This window comes from Ictalurus punctatus, chromosome 5, assembly GCF_001660625.3.
Source record: "Ictalurus punctatus breed USDA103 chromosome 5, Coco_2.0, whole genome shotgun sequence".
NCBI lineage: Eukaryota > Metazoa > Chordata > Actinopteri > Siluriformes > Ictaluridae > Ictalurus > Ictalurus punctatus.
In genome coordinates this window covers 11,461,745-11,481,386 of record NC_030420.2, presented here as the reverse complement: position 1 = coordinate 11,481,386, position 19,642 = coordinate 11,461,745, and the positions used below count along the sequence as shown (strand labels likewise).

The 19,642-nt window shown below is 38.1% G+C and overlaps 1 protein-coding gene across 2 annotated transcripts in view; it reads left to right on the top strand.

Moving 5' to 3' along the window:
* The window catches only part of LOC108266029 (dedicator of cytokinesis protein 3), an 86,600-nt gene that overhangs the window by 4,302 nt on the left and 62,656 nt on the right, over nt 1–19,642 (top strand). For both annotated transcript variants that reach the window (XM_017468971.3, XM_017468970.3), the window contains exons 2-11: nt 3,831–3,914; nt 4,038–4,078; nt 7,949–8,004; nt 8,187–8,283; nt 10,041–10,189; nt 13,170–13,254; nt 15,319–15,360; nt 15,474–15,616; nt 17,368–17,449; nt 17,560–17,620. In XM_017468971.3, coding sequence (XP_017324460.2) covers nt 3,831–3,914; nt 4,038–4,078; nt 7,949–8,004; nt 8,187–8,283; nt 10,041–10,189; nt 13,170–13,254; nt 15,319–15,360; nt 15,474–15,616; nt 17,368–17,449; nt 17,560–17,620 — 840 coding nt within the window. The remainder of the gene's footprint in view (nt 1–3,830; nt 3,915–4,037; nt 4,079–7,948; nt 8,005–8,186; nt 8,284–10,040; nt 10,190–13,169; nt 13,255–15,318; nt 15,361–15,473; nt 15,617–17,367; nt 17,450–17,559; nt 17,621–19,642) is intronic.

Below are 19,642 nucleotides of genomic sequence, written 5' to 3'. Positions count from 1 at the left end.
AGGTGCATTGTGTAAATGGTAGACTGCACACTTGCTACTGTAGGCTACTAGACACTTCTACAGTGTGTGTTATCCGATTCCCCATTCTAATAGCAATTTCACATCATCCTCACAAGACATGGAGATTACAGCCAGTTTACTTAAATGTAAGCAGCACATGATGGCCAGCAAAATCATTTTTTTGCACAGCTGAAGCCATTGTTTATGGAAAGAGCAGTGCTATCTTGGGTGTTGTGCACCACTTGTCTTTTACGATGTGCACACAAATGTGACTTACATTCAACTTTAATACTACAACAACTGAGATCACGTGTATGAGATGTAGCAAGAAGCGTTTTCTAGCCTAAAACAAGACTAATATTGATTTGGACAAATGCAAGCGTGTTTGTTTTAGTAATACGAAGAAAAACAATCAATGCGGAAATTAGTGGAAATATTTCAGTCTGGTTATAACCAGAGTTTGTATGATAATTTGAGCTTGTATTCAGGTTGTTTTCTTTTGATATGGGAAAGAAGTGATTTGCAGGATCTGGTGGTTGTGGTAAATGAATTTAAGATGTGCTGGATTGTGTTGGTGTGTATGGAGATCGAGGTGTTCAGCATGGTGGAGTTCCCAGTGGGCAAGTGAATACATTTTGTGGAGGGCCTTCCTCCAGTAAACGATGCCAGAAAGTCTGATATTAGTTCAGTATTTTTTATGACCTTCATTATTTCAAACCATTCTTTTTATGCTGGTAATTGTGATATTATGGTTATGAATGTTATTGGAGATACAAAATGTGCTGCAACACCTTAAGAGGAGTGTGTGTGTGTGTGTGTGTGTGTGGAGTAGAAGTGTTTTCTGTTTTCGTGCTGCGGGGTATGTAAAGTGGTATCATCTGTCTCCTGTCATACCTCAGCTCAGCAAAACAGAGATGTGTAAAAACAAACAAACAAACAAAAAAACCCAAAATGACAGCTCAATATAATTTCATCACAGAGATATTATGAAAGCTAATACAGTGGTGGAGGGAAAGCAGTGGTGTATCAAAACAACAGGGGTTTGCAGTAGGAATAAACGTCTATTGTTCATTCATCCAACATTATTATTATATTCCATCTGACCTTTTTTATTTATATAAGCAAAGGGTGTGTTGATATCAATTATCCTACCAAGCTAGGTTACAGTGCTCTTAGGAATTATCGGTCCCTTGAAATAAATTATTATTATTATTATTATTATTATTTTATTTATTTGAATAAAATATCTTCTCTCAAAAAATATGTGGCCAAATTATTCACACCCCTAGGAATATTTCAAATAAATTCATACAGTTATAATTAAAAAAAAAATAAAAATTTAAACAGCAGGAACAAAGTCTGTTGTTGACTTTGCCCACTTTCTTTTTCCATGGGGTATACATATCAGGTTGCACACATTTAACAAAAAAGAAAACAATAATAATAATAATAATAATAATAAAAAACTGTTTTCCATTACCATGGGGAAAACCAAAGAGATGGATGGTTGTGGACCACAACTCATACATAAGCAATTAAAAACCCCATTAAGCACATTGTATCAGGGTTATAATATGAGAAAGTTTTTCCTAGCAAACTCATTATTTTTATTGAAAAAGCACAGATGAAACCATTTCGAAACTTTAGCAAGTTAAATGTCGCACTTATATAGCACTTTTATCCAAAGCGCTTTACACTGTCTCATTCACCCATTCACACACACACTCACACACCAATGGTAGCAGAGCTGCCATGCAAGGCCTTAACTTGCCATTGGGAGCAACTTGGGGTTCAGTGTCTTGCCCAAGGACACTTCGGTATGTGGACTCATGTGGGCCGGGAATCGAACCACCAACCCTACAATTAGTGGACAACCCGCTCTACCACCTGAACCACAGCCGCCCAGTCAACTAGATATCTAACTATGCACAGTTACAGTTTACGGTTACTATAATGTTAAAATGGTACAATATTACTTTTTAGAAGTATACATTTACATATACATAAGCGATTTCACTGACTGCTATCATTTTTCCATTCAGAGTAGTAATCATGCATAGTCTGTCAGGAATGTAAATGATGATGCAAATGGCTGCTTTGCACTTTCCCATGTTCAAAATCCCCTAGAGATTCTGCTAGAAATTCAGTTGTCTGGTGTTAATAGCCACCGGGATGCAAGAGAATTGTTATGGAGAAGAGGTGTGGATATTTTATTATAATGAGGGTCTAATATTGCCCAAACAAAGCATTAGGATGATAAACTATAGCAACAGAGCTAAATAGATAACTGTTACTCAAAAGCTTAACAAAGGATGCCGTAAAACTGGACATCAGCATTATCAGGTGAAAAAAATATTGAATTGTTACACTTTATGGCAAAAATTATGTGAACACTTGAGTACTGAACATCCCATTTTAAAGCCATGGGCATTAATATTGATTAAATTGTTCCCCCTTTGCTGCTATAATAGCCTCCAACTCTTCTGGGAAGGCTTTCCACTAGATGGGAATTTGGTTGTGGGGTTGTGTGTCCATTCAGCAACAAGAGCACAAGAGGTGAGGCACTGATGTCAGACTAGAAGGCCTGGTTTAAAGTTAGTGTTCCAATTCATCCCAAAAGCATGAGGTGGAGTGTTCAATCCCCTGACATCTCTACATTGTTTAGGGCAGTGGTGCTTCAGTGGTCAAGGCACTGGGTTACTGATCTGAAGGTTGGGGATTTAAGCCCCACCACTGGGACCATCCAAGCTGTTGTCAGGTCCAAAAGCCAGCGTCTGATGGTATGGGTGTGTGTCATTGCCCATGGCATGGGTAACTTGCACATCTGTGAGGGCAGCATTAATGCAGAAATATATGTACACATTTTGGAGCCACATATGCTGCCATCCAGAGCAGGACATCGTCAAACCACATTCTACCCGAATTAAAAGCACATGGTTGCATAAGCAGAGAGTGCGGGTGCCAGCAAGGCCTGCCTGCAGTCCTGACCTGTCTTTGATTGAGAATGTATGGAGCATTATGAAGGGCAAAATAAGGCAATGAAGGCCCTGTACAGTTGCTCAGCTGAAGAACTGCAAAATGGATGAAGGGGCTGAAATTCCGCTTGCTAAACTTAACCAGCTGTTGTCTTCAGTGGGGGACCCCACTGTATATATTTAAGAACCAAATCCTGATTAATACTTATACAGAACTTTGTCATGGACGTGTTTTGATAGCTAATGTGCTTCATAATGCTGTTTGTTTAGCTATGTTCTATAATTACACCAGAACAGCAATGACTTTAATTCTTATGCAATCAAAACTTTTACATGTTTTATTTGTAAATAATTTTGCAAACTATATCAATCTGCCCCCTGATTCAGTATTATGGGTTATTTTATGTGGATTCATGATATTTAATCCCAGTTATGTCTATTTCAATGTACACTACAAAAATGTGTAAAAGTTTAAGGGGTGAATATTTATGCAAGTCACCAACAAACACCACAACAAAAATATTTGTACAAACTAAAATCATTTGTTTCTGTCAGAATATCTGCTTACAGCATTTATAAAATGCACTAACCTGCAGTGTCATTGCAAGTAATAGAAGATTTTTATTATTATTGTAAATATTTCAGATTTCTGTATCTAATTGTGGTCTTCTTAGAAAGTAGGTCACAAAAAATAATATGCATTATTTCAAACTTTATGTCATAGCCAAATCCTTTAGATTGTGGATATTTAATATCAGTATTTTTTGCCTGTCATTCTCTTTTCTTATATATTGCTTATTCACTGTGCTCTCAAGAGAGTCAGTATTGATTGCCATCTCTTCCTCTCTGTCTCAGTGATAGGCAGTTTCCGAAGTTCGGTCAGTCATTCCCTGGTGCTGGAGCTTGGAGAAACTGTTCAAATCCTGGAGAAATGTGATGGTAAAACCTATAGTCATTTCATTAATCAATAAACCAATCACTTCAAACCATTCAGCAAACAAAAGCCTGTGATTTATGAGTTAAAGAGCGTGCTGTTGAATGACCATGTGATTTTTTTTTTAGGCTGGTACAGAGGCTTTTCTACTAAAAGACCAACAGTAAAGGTGAGATTTGTATTATTCTGATTTATTGTAATCAGTTTCTCTGGCATGATTTGTGGCATGTAAGGAAAGCTTTCTGCATTGAGACCCAGTAGACCCCTGGGTGATTGTAAACAAAAAGTGATGCACATGCAACCTGCTTGCAAAAAGACTCAAGTAGCCTAGTGACCTGGTGCTGGTTTTATAATCTGGCAAAAGATCTTGTCAAAAATTTCATTTAGGAATAGGTTTGACATGTTATCACATAAAATATTATCCACTTATTATGATTTAGCACTAAAAGAAACGAAGTGTTATTCGACTAAACTAACACTTTCAAATGGTATAACATTAGAAGAACCATAAAGTTCTTGCAGTTCTGTACATGGCTAAATGATGCTAAGTAGTGGCATAGCCTACAGTGGCAAGGACATTTATACAGTCCCATCTGAATGTATTAGAACAGCAAGGCCAATTCTATTGTCTTTACTATACATTAAAGACATCTAGGTTTGAGATCAAAAGATGAATATGAGATGATAGATCAGAAGTTCAGCTTTCATTTCCTCATATTGGCATATAGATGTGACAACTTGGAACATGGCACCTTTTTGTTTGAATCCACCCATTTTTTCCAGTGATCAAAAATATTGGAACACCTTACTGATAGGTGTTTCTTGTTGTCCAGGTGTGTCCTGTTAAATTGATTGTTTTAATCATTAATAGCTCTGAATGTGGTCTGAGTCCTAGGTTTCACCTGTGAAGACTGAATTTGTTGTTAATAAGGATAAACCAACATGAAGACCAGAGAGCTGTATATTTGAGAAAAGCAAGCTATTTTGAAGCTGAGAAAGAGGAAAAATCCATCAGAGCCATTGCACAAGCAGTGGGTATAGCCAACACAACAATTTGGAATGTCCTGAAAAAGAAAGAAACCACTGGTGTGCTAGCAATCAGACATGGAACAGACTGGCCAAGGAAAACAGCAGCAGTTGATGACAGAAACATTGTGAGATCTGTTAAGAAAACACCAAAAACATTGGGGTTACGCATGTAACCCTGTTCCCTGAGAAGGGAATGAGACGTTGCATTTAGCATAACAGCATGGGAGCGCCTTGCGCGCGTGACCGCTATCTGAAGCTTGTGTAAAATCATGCCTCTACTTATAGGCCTGCCATGATCAAGTGACGTGGCAATTAAGCGTGTCGCATGATATATATGTGGCACCTGTGAACCACGCCGCCAGCCTCTATTATCTGAAGCGAAGACGCAATTCACAGGCCTGCCCTGGTATGACAGTGCTATGCAACGTCTCGTTCCCTTCTCAGGGAACAGGGTTACATGCGTAACCATGACATTCCCTTTCAAAGGGAACTTCGAAGTTGCATTTAGCATAACAGTATGGGAACGGGAATACCCACTACATCATACTGAGGGTACGGCCTGTTCAAAAATACCCAAGCCCGAGGGTTACTGCAAGACACTCGAGCCCGGGGTGGAATGAATATCCAGGCTGTAATAACGAATGAATGTGTGTAGCATAGACCACCCTGCAGCCACGCACACATCCTGCAAGGATACCCCTCTGGACAAAGCCTTCGAGAAGGCGACCGCGCTAGTGGAATGAGCTCTTATGCCCAGAGGCGTGGCGAGACCATGCGCCTCGTAAGCCATAGAGAGCCATAGAGCCATCCACTATCCAATTTGAGATGCGCTGCTTTGACACAGCATCGCCTTTACTGTCACCGCCAAAGCAGACCAGCAGCTGCTCCGACTTATGCCACTGGCCGGAGCAGTGGACGTAAGTACAGAGAGCCCTTACTGGACACATCAGGTGCATCTTCTCTTGTTCCGGTGTGAGGAACAGAAGAGGGCAGAAAGCCTGCAACACCACAGGGTGGGCAGCCGATGTAGGCGCTTTAGAAATATAATCCGGCCTAGGATACAGGAAGGCCTTGGCAAATCCAGGGGCAAAGTCAAGGCAGCAAGGGGGCAACAGAGAGAGCTTGTAGATCTCCCACTCGCTTGAGAGATGTCAGGGCCAATAGGAGAGCTACCTATAGAGTCAGAAGCTTCTTAGAGGCTGACTCTAAGGGCTCAAATGGGGCCCCTGACAGACCTTCCAAGACCACAGAAAGGTCACAGGAAGGTATGCGCAGCTTGCAGATGGGCCTCAGCCATCTGACACCACGCATGAACCTCGAAGTTAGAGGATGTTGCCCCACAGAGGCTCCATCAACAAGGCGCTCCCATACTGTTATGCTAAATGCAACGTCGAAGTTCCCTTTGAAAGGGAACAACAGTTAGTGACATCACCAACAACCTTCACAGGTATCACAGTCCACTGTTCGAAGAATACTGCAGAAATATAGAGGCCATACAACAAGATGCAAACCACTAATAAGCAGTAAGCATCAGAAGGCCAGATTGGAATTCACAAAAAAATACAGAGATGAGCTGACCCAGAAAGCACTGCCAACACAAAAAAGGACTTTATCAGGGGGAAAAATGGAAGGTTTTTGGTCAAGTCAATCACCAGACCTTAACCCACTTGAGCAACATTTCACCTCCTGAAGAGGAGATGAAGGGAGAATTCCCTTGAAACAAACAACAACTGATAGAAGTTGCAGTACAAGCCTGGAAAATCAACACAAAAGAAAACTACAACAGTTTGGTGATGTCGGTGGGTCACCGGCTTGATGCAGTTTTTGCAAGCAAGGGATATGCAACCAAATATTAAGTGTTATTTACTTGAATTTACTTTAATCTGTTCCTATTCTACCTCACCTAAAATTGGGTGTGGTGCCATGTTTTAAGTTGCCTAACACCTAGATGTAAATATCAGGAAATGAAAATTGAAATTCTGATCTATCGTCTCATATTCATCTTTTGATCTCAAACCCAAATGTCTTCTATGTATTGTGGAAGCAATAGCATTGGCCTTGCTGTTCCGATACTTTCAGAGGGGACTGTACCTACAGTATCTCCTAGAAACTCAGTGTTTATACCAGAGAGAAATTTAAGGCATGTTCAAGACGTAAACGTGTCCATTATAAGCAACTCCTTTGTAATAGCGTGACCTAGATATCTAGCGTTAGATACTTTGTCTCTTGATGTAGATTTTAGATGTAGATGAGCTACGTAGGTCTGTTAAAGTCTGTTGAATTCTTAGTTAGCATGCCAACTTCACTGATTTGAAAGTTAACTAATTACCTGAGATGGTTCAAAGACATCCCTCCAATTATTCCTCCCAATTGCCTGTAAGCACACTCATCTTCTGTTTGCTAGGAAAGTTGTTTGCCTTGATACTATAGTATGTGGTACTAAAGTATGTGGGACACCATGTGACATTTTAGGCCAATTATCCAGTTCTGACTTGTTATTAAAACTATAGACTCTCGCTCCTCACTATATACTCCTGCTATGTTTCTGCGACCAGTTGACTGTGTGAGTGAAGTGCATCTCTCAGGGGTCTACAAGAAAAGAGAGTTAATGACAGTTAAACAGAAATAAATTAAATGTTCATAAACAGACTGACTACTATACTACTGGAACTAATGTAGCGCCGTATCACCCACTCTCTTTTCTCTCCTACTCTCTCTCGTATCTTTTGCACCCCCTCATCCTCATGGGATGTCCAAATAAGCTCACATTTACTCATGGAAAAAAAAAATCCTTGATCATGTTCCAGAAAAGTAGAGAGAGAGACACTGAAAGAGAGTAAAACTTTTTTCTGCTCTGTAATGATCTCAAGTGAGGCTGTACAGTAAATCAGCAAGTCTCTAGAGCAAAGCATCAGAAGATATGATTCCAACTTGTGTCCACGTTACATAATATACATTGCTAGCCCTTGCAAATTTACTCAGAATAATAAATCTTTTGTTCTCTCTTCAGGGCATTTTTCCAGTCAACTATGTGCACTTAAAGAAAGCAACAGTTACCAACAGGGGGTAAGTGTATGATTCGATAATTCATTATCCTCATCAGCATGCCTCATCTGCACTGAAAATATTGGAGCAAGTATGCTCCATGTTGAATGGCCTTTGGGGCTGCAAGTAACATCAAGAGACTCAGCTGTATGAAAATCCAGGTTTGGTTGGATTTTAATAAGTCTGTGTGTGATGTGTTTCAGACAGTGTGAGACAGTGGTTCCTCTTGAGGATCCGATTATCACTGAGTGCACCAGCACACTGCAGGAATGGGGAGTGCTATGGAAACAGCTTTATGTGGTACAGTCTTCTATGACTACTCTGTAGTCTGCTAATTTTGTCTTGCATCCTACATGTGTATGTTTGCATGCGCACATATGTTTACGTGCGCATATATGTGTGCCTCCGTGTGTGTGTGTGTGTGTGTGGGTGGTTTCAGTCTGGAGAAACCTCGGTTGTCCTGGTAACAATGAATTGTGTAATCTCTTGCTACTCAGTTTAAACTGAAAGTGGGCCTTGGGCAATGCCGCTATAAAGCAACTGCTTTTTAAGCACGATTAATGCATCGTCCTGCTCTCTCTTTTTTCTTTTTCTTTATGGTAATTCATAGGAAGAAAAATTCATAGAAGTTATGGTTTATGTCACGATACATTTTAACTAGGGGTGTAACTGAAAATGAATACATTATTCTGATTGAACAGACAGCGTGTTCTAAACATGCAGTATACAAATACAGACACTAATAGGTGGTGTGCAGTATTTTTATTAAAAAAATATTTTCGTTTATCTTCAGCGGATTGCTCCAGTAGCCCAAACTAAACATTGCCTTACTGAGCTCCAAATTAAAACCACATATTTCTATACAAACTGGCCCAAAATTCACAAAAGAAATAGATTTTTATTTATAGAGCTGCTGTAATGCCGTTATGATCTGCAAATTGATATTTGGTATATTTTGTAAAGCAAAAATGACTTTTTTCCCCAGGATTTATTTCTAATATTTCCAGTGACATAGTGGTAGGATTCATATTGAACCAAAAAAAAATTCTCTACCATGTTAAATCTGGATTTAGATACAGATGTTCGGATTGCTAGACATATACACGTGTGTATATCTATCTATCTCTCTCTCTCTCTCTCTCTCTCTCTCTCTCTCTCTCTCTCTCTCTCTCTCTCTCTCTCTCTATATATATATATATATATATATATATATATATATATATATATATATATATATATATATATATATATATATACACATATACACACGTGTTAACCACTGTACACTACCAGTCAAAAGTTTAGACACACCCATTCTTTATTTTTATATTAATAATAAAGTCATAATAAAGAATAATAATAAAGTCATCAAAACTCTGTAATAACACAAATGGAACTATGGTAATTATGTTGTGATAAAAAATCCAAAATAAATCAAAATAATTTAATATTTTTCCATCTTCAAAATAGACACCCTTTTTGCCTAGAATTTCCAGAAATGTATTCTTGGCATTTTCTCAATCAATTTCTTGAGGAATCATCCTGAGATGATTTTAAAACCGTATTAAAGGAGTTCCCACCTATGCCGGACATTTATTGGCTGCTTTTCAGAATATTTCACGCCAAGTCATCCATTTAAAAAAACATTTTTTTTTTTTGTAAATAAAATGTTAGTTTTCTAATGAAAGAAATGAATATGTTGGCACAATTATATTTTTTGTCTACAACACCAATTTCAAACATTTAATCATACACATTCAGATCAAAAGCTTTTTAAGATCATGAGAAAGATTTCTGTCGAGTGTTTCCAAACTTTTGAATGGTAGTGTGTGTGTGTGTGTGTGTGTGTGTGTGTGTGTGTGTGTGTGTGTGTATATATATATATTTACATATAGTATTTTTTTACTAACTGTAATCAGCTCGTTAATAGATATCTGTCAATAAATTATTTTAAATGTTGGGTCCAGCTTATCCTTGTCATTGTGCATCCTGAATGTGACACATAATTATTCAGTTATAGTGTTTTTACGTTAACACTGAATCCTCTGATTAAACAGAAGCACAGAGTAGAGCTATTCCAGAAGCTGCGGCATGTGATGAATGAGCTGATGGACCTGCGGCGTCAACTGATCTTGGGTCATATGACTCAGGAGCAGAGCCGCGAGGTGAAGCGCCACATCACTCTGCGTCTGGACTGGGGCAATGAGTAAGAGCTTTACCAAACAAACTCTTTTAACTCTCATATACATATGTGTATTTTCTGTCAGTGTATTAAGCCTTTTCACTGTGATATCATGATTTTAAATGATGGTGTAACTGTATAAGAGTGATATGTCAGAAACAGTATTCTGAAGGATGGCCATAGGTGTAGGTAATCCAGTTCCACAATATCAAGGCTTTCAGAAATGAGAACAAAAACATTTGGAAAATAGATGACAATGAACATAGGAATCAGGCAGCAATGCTGGCTGTTAGGGCATGACCAGTGCGATCTCCGGGGGAAATGTGTGATCTCTGTGACTTCAACTGTGGCATGGTTGTTGTTTCCAGATGGGGTGATTTGAGTATTTCAGAAACTGCTCATCTCCTGGGATTTTCACACACAAAAATTTGTAGAGTTTACACAGAATGGTGCGAAAAACAAAAGGTTTTCTTTTTCTGTGAGTGGAGGGTATGCAGGCTAAAACCCCCTTTTGCGAAGAGAGATTAGAGGAGAATGACCAGACTGATTTGAGCTGACATCAAGTCTATAGTAACTAAAATAACCACACTTTACATCCATGGTGAGCAGAAAAGCATGCCAGAACACACGTCACATCTTGAGGTGGATGGGCTACAACAACAGAGAACCACATCAGGCTCCACTCCTGTCGGCCAAGAACAAGAATCTGAGGCTATCATGGGCACAGACTCACAGAATCTAGACAAGAATGGAAAATGTATATATATATATATATATATATATATATATATATATATATATATATATATATATATATATATATATATATATATATATATATATATATATATACATACATATATTGTTCAATGAACCATAAACAATTATTTCACATGCACCTGTGGAACAGTCCTTAAGACACAAACAGTTTACAGGCAGTAGGCAATTAAGGTCACAGTTACAATTACAGTTACAATAACTTAGGACCCTAAAGAGACCTTTTCACTGACACTGAAAAACACCAGAAAAAGATGCCTAGGATGCCTGCTCACCTAAGTGAACATGCCATAGGCCTGCTGCAGGGAGGCATAAGGACTGCAGATTTGGCCACAGCAATAAACTGTAATGTCTGTAATGTAAGACAGTGCTACAGGGAGACAGGAAGGTCAGCTGATTGTCCTTGCAGTGTAAAATTACTTGTAACCATGTGTCCCTCCAGACGTGATCAAGAACTTGCAAATGCCTTGGTGGAAGAGTGGGGTAACATCTCACAGCAAGAGCTGACAAATCTGGTGCAGTCCATGAGGATGAGATGCACTGTAGTACTAAAAGCAGCTGGTGGCCACCAGATACTGACTGTTACTTTTGATATTGACCCCCCCTTTGTTCAGGAACTTATTATTCCATTTCTGTTCTTCAAATGTCTGTGAATTTATGTCTCAGTTGTTGAATGTTTTTATGTTAATACAAATATTTACACATGTTAAGAAAAAAAAAAAAAAAAAAAAAAAAAAAAATATATATATATATATATATATATATATATATATATATAGGTTTATGAGATTTGCAAATCATTGCATTCTGCTTTAATTGACACTTTACACAGTGTCCTTTTTTAGAATTGGCATTTTAAATGTATATATATATATATATATATATATATATATATATATATATATATATATATATATATATATATATATATATATATATATATATATATATTCATAAAAATACTTATATATTAAATTGTTAAACTAAATTGTTTCAGAAATTATAACAAAATCTAAAACAAATAAATAAATAAATATAAAACAAAGGAACCTGAGTAAACACAAAATACAGTTTTTAAATGATAATGGGTCAGTGTGAAAATTTATTTGCCTCCATAGTTACTAATTCCCCAAATCTATGAAACTGCATTCATAATGGGGTTCAGCTGGACTAGACGCAACCAGGCCTGAATATTGTGAACCCTGTTCAATCAAATCAACACTTAAATAGAACTTTTTCAGCAGCATGTAGTTGGTTGAAAGATCTGACCCAGTAACACACTATGCCAAAAGTAAAAGAAATTACAGAAACGATGAGGAAGAAGGTGATTGAAATACATCAGTCTGGGAATGGTTACAAAGCTATTTCAAAGGCTCTGGGACTCCAAAGGATCACAGTGACAGCCATTATCTCCGAATGGAAAAAACTCGGCACAGTAGTGAATGGTAGAATTTTTTTAATAGCAGTTATTACTTAATTAATTTTTCACATGGGTGATAGGTGTTGTATAACTTTTTTTGCTGCAGTACATAAATAAATAATAGCTGTATTGTGTGTTTACTCAGGTTGTCTTTGTTTTATGTTGTATTTCGTTGGAATATCTAAAAATATTTAGTATGAGATATGCACAGAAGAAATCAGGATGGGGCAAATACTTTTTTTTTTCACAGCACTATACACAGTGCATATACATATATATGTACATATATAATCATATTGTATGTACATTTATCTTACTTTTCGAACTTTATTCACAGCAAAACTAACCTTCTGATTCTTATACTACACTACACACTTGATGACTGCATCCCATGTCTTTCAAACTATCAGCAATTCTGCTGTAGGTTTGTAGACCAATTTTGCTTAGCAACAGGAAATATTGCAGTCCCTCCTACCTTCTTTCTTTGCCTTCCTCCTGGCAAATAAATGGTGGCAATTTGCATTTTATAGAACCACATGGACATAGAGGCAGATGGTACAGGCAGGATTGAAACTCCATCCATATTTTTTCCCCCCGCTATTTTGGAGCCTTCAAAAAATCTCATACAAAATATTACATTTGCTAAATTTCTTAATAATTCACAATTCTCTGTTCATTTTCTGGAAAAAAAATGTATAAGTACTGTATATTCTATGGAGTTAGAAAATCTTGCAAGCAGCTTACTGGACAGTATTAATAGACTACACCTAACTGTCTATATTTTTCATTCCCTCTCCTCTATTATAGACACCTAGGTTTAGACCTAGTGCCCAGAAAAGAGTTTGAGATGGTGGATCCAGACCAGTTCAGTGTATCTGACCTCTACAAGATGGTGAGTGACTGGTGAAGCTGTCTGACAGATTGTACTGGAATGAGAGCATATGTACAGCAAGCTAAATGTGCTCTGTGGGGTGTAAATGCATGAACGTGTGACTGTGTCTGTGTATGTGTGTGTTCAGCCATAGTAATAATATTCTTATTACTGTTACTATTTCCAATAATCACACTGCTTTAAAACAGAACTACTATTGTGAGAAATTTGGTTTTAAAGCAAATAATATTTGAGCTCCCAGAACAAACGTGGAATGTCTGACAACTGCAGAACAAGTTGTCATAAGCAAAAAATGAGGACAAACACTTTAATGAGTCATGGAAAAAGAGAGTGTGGATGGAGCTCTCTGTTTACTGGTCAGTTTACAGTCCTGTTCTCATGTTCACAAACTGTGACCAAAAGAATAAGGAGTAGAGGAGGTGGAAATGAAGTTCCTCAGTTGGTCTTACTCAGCTGGTCAGCTCCTGCTAGAGTTGTATCAGGCACATCCCCAAGAGACCCTGGAGAAGACCCTGTGTAAGATTTTTCACAGTTATTTTCATAGCTTTGTAACATATGGGGATCATCAATGCACAGTTGCTCCTGGAACCTGTTGAAGGAAGGAAGGAAAATGAATGAATGAAGGAATATGCAAAAGTACCCCATAATAAAAAAAAAGATTAAAGAGATTTTTAACAAAGTTTTATAATTTTTTTTTTAAACCTGAAAAATTACATTTATACAAGAATTCTGACCCTTTGTTATGCCACTTGAACTTGATAGATCTCAGGTGAATCCTCATTCCACTTATCATTGAGATGTTTCTACAACTATATAAAAATTCATGGTAAATTAAGTTGATTGGAACCTCTATTTAAACCCATATCTCCCCATTCCAAAATCATGGGGATTAACATCATTACCCAGATGAGGATGGGTTCCCTTCTGAGTCGGGTTCCTCTCAAGGTTTCTTCCTCTTAAAACATCTTAGGGAGTTTTTCCTTGCCACCGTCGCCACTCAGTGGCTTGCTCAGTTGGGATAAATTCACACCTTTAATATCTGTATACCATGTTGATATTTCTGTAAAGCTGCTTTGAGACAATGTCTATTGTAAAAAGCGCTATACAAATAAAATTGAATTGAATTGAATTAACATGGAGTTGCTCCTCCCTTTATTGTTATAATAACCTCCACTCTTCTCAGAAGGATTTTCACTAGATTTTGGAATGTGGCTGTGGGGATTTTCGTACATATACTGTGATCAGCCATAACATTAAAACCACCTGCCTAATATTGTGTAGGTCCCCCTTGTGGCATCAAAACAGCTCTGACCCATCAAGGCATCGACTCCACAAGACCTCTGAAGGTGTGCTGTGGTATCTGGCACCAAGATGTTAGCAGAAGTTCCTTCAAGACCTATAAGCTGTAAGGTGTGCCTCAGGGATCGGACTTGTTTGTCCAGCACATCCCACAGATGTGACTGAGATCTGGGGAATTTGGAGGCCAAGTCAATACTTTTAACTTTTTGCCTTGTTCCTCAAACCATTCCTGAACAATTTATGCAGTGTAGCAGGGCGTATTATCCTACTGAAAGAGGCCACTGTCATCAGGGAATACTCTTGCAATGAAGCAGTATACTTTTTCTGCAACAATGTTTAGGTAGGAAATACATGTCAAAATAACTTCCACATGAATGCCAAGACCCAAGGTTTCCCAGCAGAACATTTGCCAGAGCATCGAACTGTCTCTGCCTGCTTGCCTTCTTCCAATAGTGCATCCTAGTGCCATCTCTTCCCCAAGAAAGTGACACACACACCTGGTCATACAAATAATGTACAAGAAAACATTATTCACCAGACCTGGCCACCTTCTTCAATTGCTCCATGGTACAGTTCTGATGCTCATTCGCCCATTGTTGACCGGTCTGCGGCTATGCAGTCCCATACACAGCAAGCTATGATGCACATTATCTATTTGACCACTGCCTGCCCTACCTTGTACTGATTTGGGGGATGAAGAAAGGTCATACATCCACTTATACTCACAGATATTCACACAATGTCTTGTGTGTCTTTTTTCCTTAGCATGCCTCCAATAGACATTGTGGTCAATCAAGTACAGCACAGGTTTGAACTCACACTAATGTTACTTTACACTATATTAACACACCCTTTTGGCAATATTAAATTGTTACATACATGTACATGTTAACAGAAAATCTGCATGTGATTATTTTCAGGGCCAGCGTCATGGAGATGGATACCGGATACCAATTGCTCACCATCTCTTTCTCAACCTAAAAAACTTCACATATAACAGCATCAATGAAGACGTGGAGGTGTTTTTTAGTCTCTACGATGCCCGTGAAAACAAATTCATCAGGTTAGATTTATGTACAAGCACAGTTATAACTAGAAGCCAAACAAGATAGATAGTGGGACCCAAATTCCAGATGTCTTCAGAATTATCTGGTAGCAATTGGAACATTTGAAGTAATAATAATAATAATAATAATAATAATAATAACTATATATAACTATATATAACTAAATAATAACTCCTTAGATTTATTTAGTGCTTTTCTAAGCACTCAAAGCGTTTTACATTGCATGGGGGGGGGGTCTCCTCGACCATCACCAGTGTGTAGTATCCACCTAGATGATGCGACGGCAGCCATAGTGCACCAGAATGCCCACCACACACCAGCTATTGGTGGAGAGGGGAGTGATGTAATCAATTCAGAAATTGAGACCATGATGGGGGGGCCATGATGGGAATTTTGCCAGGACACCAGGGTTATACCCCCGACTCTTTACGAGAAGTGTCCTGGGATTTTTAATGACTAGAGACCGTCAAGACCGGTTTAACATCTCATCCAAAAGACAGTGCACTTTTTAAAGTATAGTGTCCCTGTCACTATACTGGGGTATCAGAACCCACATAATCCACATGGTGAGCACCCCCTGCTGGCCTCCCTAATACCACTTCCAGCAGTAACCTTAGCTTTCCCCACAAGGTCTCCCACCCAGGTTCAAGCCAGGCCCAACCCTACTTAGCTTCAGGGGAAACAGGCGAGAGCTGCAGGGTGATATGTCTCTGGTTAGTAGCTTCAATTTGCTGTAGATTACTGTTCCATCAGCAATGTAGCGCTCATTTTATATTATGGTTTGTATAAGAATGCCCAAGTGTGGCACAGAACATTCAGGACAGTGGCTCTGCTTTGTTTGGAGAGAATAAAATATTGATTTTAGGACACTGCTCAGCTGAATGACTCGGAGGAAATAGCTTTGCTAAACAAATGACTGACAGACTGTGAATCGAGTTTAGTGTGTGTATAAATAATAGTGTAATCCGTACATATCCCTCTTCAGTTAACCATAAATAACATGCAGTATGAAAGAGAATTTAATCAATTGATACTTAATTTAATGAAATTTTTCGTAAGTTGTACTGTGTATTATTAATTAGGTGTTAAATTTATTTAAAACAGTCATGTGACGTGAGTTTGGTGATTATGTGATGTGCAGTGGCTGACGGGAGTCCTAACCCTAACCCCAATTTTTTTTACCAGCATTGTGCAATCAACCTAAGCTAGTCAACAGAATCTTACCACTAAGTTAGTGATTATCTTAGTTAGGTATACATGTATGTCAGGCAAAAATAACATTTGCTAACTTACTATCTTATTCAGCTCATTCTACTTTATTGGGTTATCTAGATAGATGTGTTTATTTTTATGTTACCCCAGATGACACTATAATAACTTACCCCCTTTCCAGTCTATTTGGTCATCTGAATTTGCTTCCTTGATATATGATGTGGGGTGATGATAGCCATCATTATTCATGCAGCTTAACATGTGCTATCATTAGGAAGGTTGGATTTTATTCAATCTTATATTTGTGGTGATCAGGTTCAAGTTAGATTTCAATCCTAAACTGCCAGCTTCATTGGAGCTTTAATTTTTTTATAAAAAAAAAAAAAAAAAAAAAAAGTGGAATAAATTTTTTTGTTTAACAATTAGCTGACTAAATGTGATTTTGGAGATGTGGATTTCCTTCAGACTAACCATGAATCTTTTGCAGCTCTTGTGTTTCCTTCCTTGTGCTTATTGAGAATATTTGTAATTTCAGCGAAAGGTTTCTAGTAAAGCTGAACAAAAATGGAGGGCCACAGAATCCTGAGAAAGTGGATAGACTCTGTACTCTTTTTATGGTAAGAAAGCATTTCATTGGTTGTGTTTGGATTATTTTCTAGAAACAAATCTTTGTACACTGATGTCTGTTACATTTGATCCTTTTGTAAAAAGTAAAATTGTTTTCTAGGATTTGAGCACAAAGGATCTCAAAAAAGAGCTCTATATTGTTGCACACGTCATTAGAACTGGTAAGCTTTTGATAAATATGAGTTCATTTGATCCCTTATATTCTGGTTTAGTCAGTACTTCATATGTATTTGGTTGACGACATCAATTTTGGTTTATTGGCTTTGTACTCCAGCACATTTGCACATCAGCTGAAACAGTGACTATGATTCAAATCTAGAATGCCTGCTTTAATTTGAGGCTGTTTACATCGACATTGAGTTATTCACATATTACTGTATTCAGCGTTGAGTTACACGTAAATAGTGAGAAGTTAATACTGAAAAGAGTTCAGCATGCCGGGTGGAGTTTGTATAAAACAGAGGCGTGTCTCAAATATGTGTGTTTCAGACCCTGACCTAAAGCCTATTTTTCATGCTCGATATCTACTCAAGAGCAGTATTAAGTCTAGAGCCGGTGTCTGTTGTATACAGTTTGATGTAATCACAAGAATGGAGGTGCTGGATCAAGTGTTATGTTATAAGCTTCCAAATAATGAGGGATGAAGCCATATTGTTAAATTACACAGAACTGGCAATGATTAATGTGATCATCAAGACACTTTATGCATCAACATATTCACAGTGTACTAGACTCCTATTAGATGTTTATTTGAATGCAAAAATGTAATGGCAGAAAGACAATGACAACAAAACTCAATATGAATATTTTACACTAAGGACATAAGACATTATATCTATAAAAAGACACTAAAACCATAGGCAAGATCTTTCTCCTACAGGAGACCCTCAACATTAAGAGGTGGTAGTGCAGGCGTGGGAACGGTATCCTGCAGAATGCCTCATATTACTGTCCTGAGGAGCAAAACTTGGGGGAAAAAAAATGGCATGTAAAACTCATGGTAATACCCACCATGTTGCATGACCCGGGATTATCTGACACAAGGTCATCCAACAGTCCAACACAGCAGAACACATGATGAAAGCGAGCCTGTGCTGTCTCTATTGATTCTACTGTGAAGGCAGAGAAGTAGGATGAGACAGCAAGCTTAAGAAAACTGATCTATCTTAACTAAAATGGTGGTGTTGCTTTCTGATTCTGGAAAGTCTGTGAGGCCTGTGCAGGACAGCTTGAGGCACTAGATTCCCTTTTGACTTATAGTATGTGAACTTGTCACACCATCTAAAAAAGTTTATACAATTGAATATTGAATCCAACTTATGTCATTTGTTGGTGTTGACTTGTGCTGATAAAGTTGTATTTTATGCTGGTTTGGTTTTTGAAATACATTATATTTACAAAAGTATCCGGACACCTGACCATCATGCCCATATGTGGGCCTTCTCCAAACTGTTGCCACGAAGTTGGAAGGATACAATTGTACAGGATGTCTTTGCATGCTGTAACTTTAAGATTTCCCTTCACTTGAACTAAGAGGCCCAAACATGGTCCAGCATGACAATTCCCCTCTGCACAATGTGAGATGCATTAAGAAATGGTTTGACAAGGTTGGAGTGGAAAAACCCGAGTAGCCTGCACAGGGCTTCAACCCCACTGAACACATTTGGGATGAATTGGAATGCTGACTGTGCCCCAGGCTTTCTTGCAAATTATCAGATCCTGAACTCACAAATGCTCTTGTGGCTGAATGGGCAAATCCCCAAAGCCACACTCCAGAATCAAGTAGAAAGTCTTCCCAGAAGAGTGTGGAGGTTATTATCACAACAAAGGGGGACTAAATCTGGAATGCATCAACAAAGACATATGTGTGTGATTGTCAGGTGTCCTCATACTTTGGCCATATAGTGTATTACACCAACTATATTTTAATTATTAAGTCTATGGCCAAGAGTTTTCCATAATCGCTGGCATGGGCTGATTTGTGCTGTATAAAAATACAGCACACTTTGATGTCATTGCCTTATTGAAATATAGATTTTATAATATTCCAAATACCAAACTAACACACAGACCACAACACAACTGTGAATTGTTTTCTTTTTATGTGGGGGATAGACTTGACAGCATTCCCTTCAGAAAACCTGGCATATTGTTGAACCTGTAGTGAGCCTGTGGGATGCCCT